The sequence below is a fragment of the Nilaparvata lugens genome, chromosome 3 (assembly GCF_014356525.2).
Source record: "Nilaparvata lugens isolate BPH chromosome 3, ASM1435652v1, whole genome shotgun sequence".
Classification (NCBI taxonomy): Eukaryota; Metazoa; Arthropoda; class Insecta; order Hemiptera; family Delphacidae; genus Nilaparvata; species Nilaparvata lugens.
This window is the reverse complement of record NC_052506.1, coordinates 97,310,875-97,322,203: the sequence shown is the minus strand read 5'-3', so window position 1 is coordinate 97,322,203 and position 11,329 is coordinate 97,310,875. Positions and strand designations below refer to the sequence as shown.

The 11,329-nt window shown below is 37.7% G+C and overlaps 1 protein-coding gene across 3 annotated transcripts in view; it reads right to left on the bottom strand.

The window, feature by feature from the left end:
* LOC111053053 (polycomb protein Asx) overlaps positions 1–11,329 on the bottom strand; it is a 59,005-nt gene that overhangs the window by 4,014 nt on the left and 43,662 nt on the right. For 2 of the 3 annotated variants that reach the window (XM_039425215.1, XM_039425216.1), the window contains exons 13-15: positions 11,037–11,286; positions 5,556–5,773; positions 646–903 (exon numbers count right to left, since the gene is read on the bottom strand). In XM_039425215.1, the coding sequence (XP_039281149.1) occupies positions 658–903; positions 5,556–5,773; positions 11,037–11,286 (714 nt within the window). In that variant the 3' untranslated portion in view covers positions 646–657. The remainder of the gene's footprint in view (positions 1–645; positions 904–5,555; positions 5,774–11,036; positions 11,287–11,329) is intronic. The other variant, XM_039425217.1, reaches the window with a different exon arrangement.

The following is an 11,329-nucleotide window of genomic DNA, read 5'->3' as shown; positions in this document are numbered from 1 at the left end:
TTCTGTTTTTTACTACCGACAGCGAAAAAGTGACACTTTAGTATTATGTTTCAGGGAGTAAAGTAAGTACTTTAGACAGTAGGTGGAGGAAAAAACACATTTATCTGATATAAAATGGCATTTATCTATACACAAGAATCAATAGTAAACACTAGTCGACAGTAATCGGGTTGAGTAAACAGAAATCGGCTTGAAATTTTAAAATAAACGAGCTATACCATGAGATATTTGCTAACCTTTTAGCAAAGAGTTAGCAACCTTTCTGAGTAGTTGTTCAATCATGGAATGCTAACAGCAAAATTACACATTATTAGAAAATAATTTAAATTTATTGACCGCTTCTCGTAAGTAATGAGGCTGATAAAACGGTTATAACTGATATTTATTAGTCAATAAATATCATTATTGACCGAGCGAAGTGAGGTCTAAGATTCAAGTCGACGGTTTGGCATTTCTTTTAATGTTTAAATGTTGCGCATTTACGGCAAAACGCGGTAATAGATTCTCATGAAATTTGACAGGTATGTTCCTTTTTTAATCAAAACTGCCATTATAACGAGGACCTCACTATAGTTTTGATACATAAGTATATAATTGTTGTGAAGTGCATTATTATGGAATAAAGTGATATTTGATTTGACTGACCCGTCAGTTGGCCTATCTGATGAGACAGGTGACGCAAAGCCTTGACGGACTGATGCAGTCATCGTGACAGTAGGCGCCGCACTTCCGGCACTCGACCATCGCCTTGAGGGTGCACCCACACCCGGCGGGCACTCCGGTCAGGCCCACCGACGCTGGCCGTCCCCGCACCCCTCCTGGGCCCCCCTGGCCCCCCGCCTCCGGGTTGGCGGGCGGCGCGCTGTTCGACCGCCGCACCAGGATGTACTGGTTCTCACCCAGCTGAAACCAACAATCAAATTCAATATATTGTATTCCATTTTCATACATTGCTTAGCATTATAAATAAATAAATTACTAATTTTATTTTCAGAAGGTGTACATTTTACAATAAGTTACATTATTGAAAATCAGACTTCTAATATGGAACAAGTCCGTGTTTAGAGAAGGAGAAATTACTGTTTTATTGTATCAAAACATACTAGCAAAATTACATTCATTCTTCTCCATATAGGCCTACACTGAATAAATAGTTATTTGTATATCTAGAGTGAAAAGTACGACTTTTTCTCCCTGTGGGAGAAAAGTTTGAAGCCCGAGGCGAAGCCGAGGGCAACCATTTTCCTGAAGGAGAAAACGTATTTTTCGCTCGTGATGTACACAACATTTTTCCTCCATCTAAATTTTTTTATAGAAACTGCAAATAATATCATTTTAATAACTTACGTACTGGTGACAATGTTTCCTAACAACATAACCTAACATCTGAAACCTAAAAACCGGTCGTCTGATTGGCACTGCCGGATTGCGCTATCTAGTTGTAACAATTATATCAGCTGGGCGTCTACCAAAAATGGCTGACTCCAGATCACGCGGTTCAGATTTGAATTGCAGATCAAAAATATTTGTTGGCTGGTATTTTGAATAGAATAACATATTTCAAAAATTGTATAAATTTTTATCGTCTACTAATATTAAGAATATAATATCATACAAACATATATTTCATGAGTTAATCAAATTTCTGGTTGTGGTATTGAATTCAGTTGACTCAATGACAGACACCTCTATTATGCTTTCTCATCTGAGCTTAGACCTTCTAACCTATTACAATGTAAGTTTCAAAATAGAGATGCTCCCCATGTTATTTAAATGGAGTCACTTTTATTCCCTAGGGAGTTTTTCTGTTTTTTACTACCGAGAGCGAAAAAGTGACACTTTAGTATTAGGTTTCAGGGAGTAAAGTAAGTACTTTAGACAGTAGATGGAGGAAAAAGACATTTATCTGATATAAAATGGCATTTATCTATACACAAGAATCAATATTATCAATATAGTAAACCTATATTCTATATTCTATTCTATATTCTATTCTATATTCTATACAAATTTTATTCCTCTATATATTTATTATTTTGAGCTTCCAATTTTCATCTTCTCTACCTCCATCAGTAATCAACCAATGAATTTAAATGCATTTAACAGCCATTTTAGAATGTTGGTGTGTGTGTGTATGTGTGTGGTGTGTGTGTGGCTGTCTTCCCCCTCCCTGTATGTGTGAGTTGTATGTGTGTAGTTGTGCTACAATATTTCTATGATTTCTAGTAATTTCTATTACCTAACATATCATAATTCAATTTACTTCTTTATTAAGGTTATTCTTTTCATTTCAATACAATGTACCTAGCCAAATCTAATTTCCAGGAATTTCTCTCAAGTTATAATAATTTAAATAATGTAATTACGAACTCAAACAACTCACAAACAGACCTGCGTGTCCATGTGAGTACTGTAAATGTTGGAAACAAATAAATTTGATTTGATTAGATTTGAATAGTAGACACTAGTCGACAGTAATCGGGTTGAGTAGACAAAAATCGGCTTGAAATTTTAAAATAAACGAGCTATATCATGAGATATTTGCTAACCTTTTAGCAAAGAGTTAGCAACCTTTCTGAGTAGTTGTTCAATCATGGAATGCTAACAGCAAAATTACACATTATTAGAAAATAATTTAAATTTATTGACCGCTTCTCGTAAGTAATGAGGCTGATAAAACTGTTATAACTGATATTTATTAGTCAATAAATATTATTATTGACCGAGCAAAGTGAGGTCTAAGATTCAAGTCGACGGTTTGGCATTTCTTTTAATGTTTAAATGTTGCGCATTTACGGCAAAACGCGGTAATAGATTTTCATGAAATTTGACAGGTATGTTCCTTTTTTAATTGCGCGTCGACTTATACAAGGTTTTTGGAAATTTTGCATTTCAAGGATAATATAAAAGGAAAAACGAGCCTCTTTCATACGCCAATATTAGAGTAAAAATCAGACTATAGAATTATTCATCATAAATCAGCTGACAAGTGATTACACAGATGTGTGTACCACAGATGTGGTCTATAGCTTCAATCAGGTACTTGTGGATGAGAATACTACGTGAGGTCTACTGTTCACAGAACTACTAGTAATTCATTTATTGAATTATGAATAAGTTATGAATATAACTTACAAAACCTGTCCTGGATAATGGTGTCACAGAGGGGTACACCATATGCAAAATGGTGCTGAGAAACTAAATACGAGAAATAATAGACAATTCAAAAACTTTGTGGCACTACATCGGGTGCTTCGGCCACCACTTTGCGCTGTTCTGCTCTGGTTTTGGTGTATCCCACCGCTGAATATTGTGCTGCTGTGTGGATGAATAGTGCCCATGTGAATAGAGTCAATGCGCAACTAAACAACACTATGCGGTCAATCACTGGGACAATTAGAAGCACCCCCATATACTGGCTTTCAGTTCTCAGCAATATTGCTCCACCGGGGCGGCGTAGATCTTCTGCTCTTGTTCATGAATATAAAAAGATAAAGATTAACAGGGCGATTCCAATCCAAGGAGATCTTCTGAATTTGGGAAATAGGTTGAAGTCAAGACATCCTCCCATGCGCATGGCAGAGCAGCAGTGGCGAGGCGTCCGGTCATCGTTTGATGCGTCGATGAGTAGAGGAATTGGACTAAAAATATTAAAATAATCTTAACTCTTAAATGTACATTTGTAGGCTTCAAAACCCGAAATTATGTTCAAAAACACCAAAATTAAAAAAAAACGATAAGAATATGATGAGTATGACGCTCAATATGAATATGAAGCGCAGAAGGCTTGCGGATCACTCCAGTCCCCCTCCAGTCATTGGCTAGAGCCCCCAGCCAACAGGTTTCAGACCATTTGAATAATGCTCGAAATACATCGCAACCGGCTTCGCGCGTTCTCGGTTTGTGTCGGGAGTTTTCGGTAGCTGCGTTCTCCTCATCCCCACGTCCCACAGTCTCTAGCTCTCTACACACACAGCTTTAACGGAAATTTTCGCATTTGAAATACTGTATTATTGTTTTAAAAGTGAGGTTATTCTTATTCGTGTGAGTTAGTAATCGTTTTTTACAGTGTTTCATGTGCATGAATTAGCAAAAGTGAAGTGTGAAACATGGAGGAAGTGGAAGATGAAAACAGTATTATTAATTTGAAAGAAATTCCAGTGGTAGTGAGAATTGGTAAGTAATGGAAAGTTGGTAGTGAGGATACACCGAAAATTATACAAGAGGTGAAATTGGAGAGAATTCTCAGTTCTCTGCCTTTTGTATGTGATTTCAAAGGAAAATTTTCAGGTACTCCAAAAGCTTCAAAAGTCAACAATTTGCTAGCATTTCTAACATTTTTTTGAAGATGGCACTTGGACCCACTGGAGTGGGGGGGGGCCTGCGATGACCGGTGGAGTATTCCACGCCTCGCCACTGCAGAACAGCTGAGCAATAAACATTTTCCATAAGAGCAAGCTGGGAGGAAGAGTGGATGGAAAAGACCCCCTCAGCATCTGCTTTGGCTACTCAGTTGGAGTAATAGTTAAATTATTAAATTACTTAGGGTCCTTTACTTTGCCTATGTTCAGTCGGTGCTGCAATATGGGTTAGTGGTATGGGGAGGAGCGTATGATGTTTTCATGAATAAAATTTTTACATTTCAAAAAATGATAATAAAAGCAATTCTTAATAAGCCAAGGGCTTTTTCTAGTAGTGAAACATTTGCCGAATTTAAAGTGATGACAGTACGTCAAATTTATATAAAGAAACTTCTCTATTATGCATGGATGAGGAAGGATGAATTTACAGTGAATAATAACGTTTCTATGTATAACCAGAGAGTTACATCTCATAACATTTATAATATTAACTATTCAGATTTGACAATAGGGCGAAGACAATTGGGGTATCTTAGCTCAAAAATAATAAATATCATGCCAAATGCATTGTCAGAATATCTTTCTAATAGGGGTAGACAGAGGATGGAACAGATAAATAAGTGGGTGATACAAAAATTTTTCTTCGACATCAGTCAAATATTACAATTACTAGTCATTTATTGTTAACTTCGATTTTTTGTAGCTTTGATTATTAGTAAATAAATTTTAATATTGTCTAAGCAGCTGATACTCTCACTCAGCGGTCAGGGTTTTGCCCTTGCTGGGTGGTGCCATGTAATTTTAATTTATTTGTAAAATAGCATAATATTATAATCTAGAACATTTCTTTTGTAAGTTTTTTATTTTGTATTTTGTTTTTATGGGCAATAAAGATGTTTAAAAAAAATGTGGCTGGATTTCAACTGCCAAGACGGACGTGGACGGCCCTCAACAGGGTTAGAACTGGCCACGGGAGAAGTGGAGCTTCTCTTTATTATTGGGGTAGTTGACTCTCCCCTGCTTGTGATTGTGGAGAGGCTAGACAGACGATGAAGCATATCATCAGAAATTTGTCATGAAATTTCACCGTAGTCGATACTTTTGAATTTTCAAACATATCTCAGATTGTGAAAATTGTTGGCAAATATTGGTTACATTACACGCAAATAATGATTAACTATTGTGAAGACTAACCTCGGCATTGGAAGCATGCGGTAGCACCGCCATTGTGACTGGGATGCCCTGCGATGAGGTGAACACATGCTTCACGAGCACAGGGCTGGCGTTGGGGCGTGCCCCCGCCTTATGGGGCCCCCCCGGGGGCGGCACAACCCCCTTCGCGAGGCCCCCCCGCGATGACGTCACCACGCTGTACTGTGTCTTGTCCGTTGTCTTATTGCCGCTCTGGTTCACTGCAAACAAATTAAGCAATAAATAATTCATTTCTAATTAAACATGGAAAAAGAATAACACGATAAAAGTTTGTTACATACTTGAATATTATGCTCCTAAGAGTGTGATAACATTTAATGCGTATATGTGCAAGTGCACGTCAGATTATGCAAGAGCCGAAAAACAAAATCTGGAAAGAGCCATTGAAACACGTTGTGACTTGTCTGTGGCGACTCACACTGAACGCAACCAGCATGAGCAAGTGTTCAGTGTGAGTGTTCCTATTTCTCTTTCCATAGTTTGTTTCTTATCTGTAATCATGGTCATGCATAAACAAGCGTGCACTAGCACTTCATATTACATCCAATATGATCACACACTTAAACTATCATGAAGTTTACCAATAGAGTCTTCGTGTAATAGTATATTTCGCACCTAGGGCCGAAAATGAGACTTTTCTGGCTCGAAATCGGTTTTCAAGTCCGAGGCCGTAGGCCGAGGACTAGAAAAGATTGAGAGCCGGAAAAACATTTTTGCCCATGGTGAGAACGTTATTTTTCGCCACACAGAAAAATAAACAATATATATATTAGAATAATTGTCTATTATAAGCACTTCCGAAAGCAAAAGTGGAAGGTCATAGCTCTAGCAAATCTGAGGTAATCTGAATATCAGGAAATTGTCCAAGTATTTTTATTTTTTATTCTGATTTGTCTAAATAACCTAAAAGATTATGTTCAATTATGTAAGAGGTTGAATTTATACTTTTTATTCTTTCAAATGACAATAAGATGATATTATTATAATTTTTTTGATTCTTGAATAATAAACACAAATAATGAAAAGTTTTTTGATCAGCTGTTTCAGCACAATTGAAATTTGGCCAATCTGGATGTCAACAATGCTTGTTGTCGTCGACTTCGGGAGTTTAGGTTAGAAGTTCTATCCTACTCTGAAAATCGAATTTGAATAGTTTATAATACGGTATATATCTTATCTGTTTTTCATTCATCCAAATAAAATGATAGTATCTTATTGCAGAATACTTTTTCAATTCTAGAAGCATAAACTGATTCCATTTTGTAAACACGTTTACATCAAATCAGAATCAGCTGACTTCAAGGTTATTTTACAGCCCTAGGGCCGTAAAACTTTTACCGGCCTGGTCAGAAAACAATCATTTTTCGGCCTCCATATGAAGCACGAAAACCAGCTCATTACATCCAAGTGGGGCGAAAAATTGTTTATTTTGATCGAAATAATCTATTATAAACATTTGTAATTAACTGTTATTTACTGTATTAGAAATAATACACAGGTGCTATTAATGATAGCCAAATAATAAAATCACAGCCACCATTAATAAATGACCCTAACTCAACGAGTTGGCAACAATGAAAGCAAAGGTTTGTGAACTGTGAGCAATGCAGAACTCAACCTTAGCTTGCAATTCCTTAGAAACGCCCTTAGACGCGCGACTGTCAGGCTCAGCTCACACTTACGAGACTCAGGTTGAGAAGAGACTCGACTCTAGTCGAGAGCATGTGTTTTCAAATGGTGACGTCGCGGAGGACTGGAATCGACTGGTCTGAGTGTCACCATTTGAAAACACATGCTCTCGACTAGAGTCGAGTCTCTTCTCGACCTGAATCGCGTTGGGCTCAACTCAAACTTACGCTACTCAATTTGCCTACAAAGGAAGACAATACTTTTACATAGCAAATAAATTGATTAACAACATTCCAGATTACCTCATTGAACATATCAATGGTAGATCCGATAAATTGTTCAAAAAGAAGATCTATTGAATGGATAATAACCACTAGAATAGAGGATAAAAAATTTTTGATTAAACCATATTATCTTTCTCTATCAAGGTATGTTTTGCTGGCACTCTAACATCTCTTTCTTTTTCTTTCTCTTTCCCTTTCTCCTTCTTCTCACTTCTTCATCTCTTTCATTTAATATTATGATATTGAATTTCTTATTATTTTTTGTTAATGTAATGTTGGCAACTCTCACCTGCGCACAGGATTTTCCTTGCAGGTGATTGGTTTCTTGTATTTTTGCTGTTCAAGTGAAATTTTTGAATGTATTGGTTTTGGAAGAAACAATAAAGTTTTTGAATTGAATTGAATTGAAGTCGAGAAGAGACTGCGACTCTAGTCTTTTCTCGACACAGCATGTGTTTTCAAATGGCGACACTCAGACCAGTCGATTCTAGTCTCCGCGACCTCACGACTATGAGACTGGGTCGAGCGTCGACTCGACATGTTGATCGAGCCTCGACTCAAGTTGCGTGGTACTGTGCATTTATAATGAAGTGAGGTTAGTAATTGAACTTTGAAGTTTCATCTTCTTAAAGCACATTTTCTTTCTTGTTGCTTCTGTTTTGTTCTATCATTATAAATAGCACAATAATAAGAAGTACAGTAGATAAGAAAATATATTCATTATAATTATAATAAAATTTGAGGTGAAGTGAGGTTAGAAATGGAGTAGCATAGAACTGAAGTAGTGACAATGAGCAAGAAAGTCGTAAGGTCGAGAGACTGGAGTCGTACGATTTGAGTCGTGGTAGTGTGAATTGAGCCTTAAGAGTGTGTGGTAGGATACGGTCATATTGGATTGATTTCCCCATAAGATTAATGTAATCTTTTGGAACGGCGCGTCTCGACAAGCCTCTAAGGAAGTTATTTATTCATTTATTTAATCAGAATTGTACCTTTAAACCCTCTTATGGACATTCTACTGCTTTCAACTCGGTCTCTAGCGGCGTTGCCACAAGATCGGGACAGGAGGTGGCTGTAGTAGTGAATATGCATTGTGAAAATAACATAATTGTTTCAAAGTACTTATATTATGTTTCTTCGATAAAAAATATTAACTACTTTCATTCCAAATAAATTATACACGTTCGATAAGCAATAAATATTTACAAAAGTTATTGATGCAAGCGAAATAATAATATACTAATAATTTCAGAGTAGTACAGGATGATGCAGAGGAAACGCATGTTTTTCGAACCGCTAGTACTCGGCGACGTGAGGAGGTATTGCCCTGGAACGAATGTAGGCAGACGGCCCATACTAGGCCATTTCAGTTGCTATAAAGCGTTGGAACGTACAACATCGTGTGTTCGCTGTCGAACAGTTCTTTTTAGAAACAATGATTCTGTAGTCACAGTGCAACGCTTTTCCGTCAATATGTTAGAGTTGAGGGTCGAGGGACAGTACCTGATCGAAATACTGTACTCCGAGGAGTTGCAGCGTTTAGGAGAACTAGTTCTGTGGTGAAAAAGGAACCACCTGGTCTTCCCCGTTCCCTGGAAAGTGGGCCGAGTCAGGACGGCAGTTGTTACTAGTCCTAGACGATCGACTCGACGACACTGACTCGGTTTACATTTTCAGGAGTACGAACTGAACTGAACACAGACCAGGTGGTTTCTTTTTCATCACAGAACTAGTACTCCTAAACGCTAGTACTCCAGAACTGCAGTTGATACTAGTGCTAGACGATTGACTCGACGACATGGTATCAGGACTAGGACAACACTGACTCTGTTTACATTTTCCGGAGTTCGAACTGAACGGGGAAGACCAGGTGATTTCTTTCTCATCACATAACCAGTACTTCTAAAAGCTGCCACCCTTCGGAGTACAGTAATTCGATTAAGCACTGCACCTCGACGTCCAACTCTAAAATATTGACGGAAAAGCGTTGTACTGTGACTACAGATTCATTGTTTCAAAACAAACTGTTCGACAGCGAACACACGATTATTTACGTTCCAACGCTCATACCAACTGAAATTTCATAGTATGGGCCGTCTGCAAACATTCGTTCCAGGGCAGTACCCCCTCACATCACCGAGTACTAGCCGTTCGAAAAACATGCGTTTTCTCTGCACCACTCTGTACAATAACTTCAGAGGCGGGTTATTAAAATGAAATGGTATAACGCATGCGCGGTGTCTAAAAAGCGTACAGAAATGAAAATGATCGCTTCCAAAATATTCTTCTAGAAATTTCTCAACTTGCATTATAAGAAACATGTGGTATTAAATAAATACAATGATGGTGTACAAAAACTAAAATAATTATAGGCTAAAGCAGTTAGAAAGCGAAGCATAGCAGTGCAAGATTAAAATAATAAAATGGTAGGTACTGGTCTATACTGAGGACTACTAATGTTCAAAGTCAGAGTATTATTTTTAAATAAAATATGTTCCCAGGGCGGCTTATCTCACTAATGGTGGACTTGAGGTGGCCGGCACGCTCACTCGATTTAAGCATATGCGATCTGGGTTATCTCAAAAATAAAGAATCCAAAGATCGCCCACACACCTTGGAAGAACTAAAGGAGCGAAACAGAGAAGAGATCCAGGCCTTACCAATCGCAGAGTGATAAAATGCGTTTTAAAACTTCAAAAATACACTACATCAGTGTATTGCTGCTGATGGCCGCCATTCAACTGATATAATTTTCAAAAATTAACAATAAAACTATATTTCAAACTGAATGGAACCCATTAATATTTTTTCTCCGAGTTGAACAACGGTTCATTACAGTCTTATAACCCTTCCAAACTCGTCAATCAGCTCTGCCCCATCCTGTATTATCCTTGTAACTGAAATATTAAGGCTGTGCAAAGGCTAAAAATAAACTTTCTACTGGTGATATTTTTCAAAGTTTTTCGATTTTTATATCATCAAGCTATCAGAATTAAAAAAGTTTTCTCAGGAAAACATTTTTTCCGATCATTACTTTTAGATATGAGCGCCTAAAGTTTAAATTTTTGGGACAGAACATTTCAAATTCGGTAAGAGATAAGTCCATGAGATTAGAGGATAGATTCTTTATTGTATTGTTGATCTAGTGAAAGAAAAATTTTCTAAAAATATCAATTTTTGAGAGAGTTATTCGATTTACCAAAAATGATCAAAAATAACTCAACTCAAAGTTATTCTTAATAGCATAGAGAATCTATCCTCTAAATCTCATGGACTTATCTCTTACCGAATTTGAAATGTTCTATCCCAAAAATTTAAACTTTAGGCGCTCATATCTCGAAAATTAATGTTTTGGGAGAAAACTTTTTAATTTTGATAGCTTGATGATATACAAATAGAAAAACTTTGAAAAATATCACCAGTAGAAAGTTTATTTTTAGCCTTGGCACAGCCTTAAGCTGTTTCCATACTTTTCAACAACCCTGTTACTTTTCGGGACAAAAATAAATATTGGATAGACCAGTAGAAAGCGAAGCAGTGAAGCGATTACCTGTGCCGCGAGCAATGACCTTGTGCGGTCTCTGACCTTGGCCTTGGCCGGGGGCGGCAGAGGCGGCCAACAGCGAGGATGGGGGCGGCTTCAGTTGGCAGCGCAACTGGTCCCGATTGGGACTGTTCTGGATGACCGCCTGGCAGATCTGGTAGCTGCGCTCCAGGTTCACTGCCCCCGGGGGCGGCTTGTTCGACGTGTTGCGCGAACTGCGCCCGGAAGGGGGGCCGCCACTGCTGCCTCCGCTCACCTATCCAACCGCAAACACCAACAAATTATTACAATAGGCACTT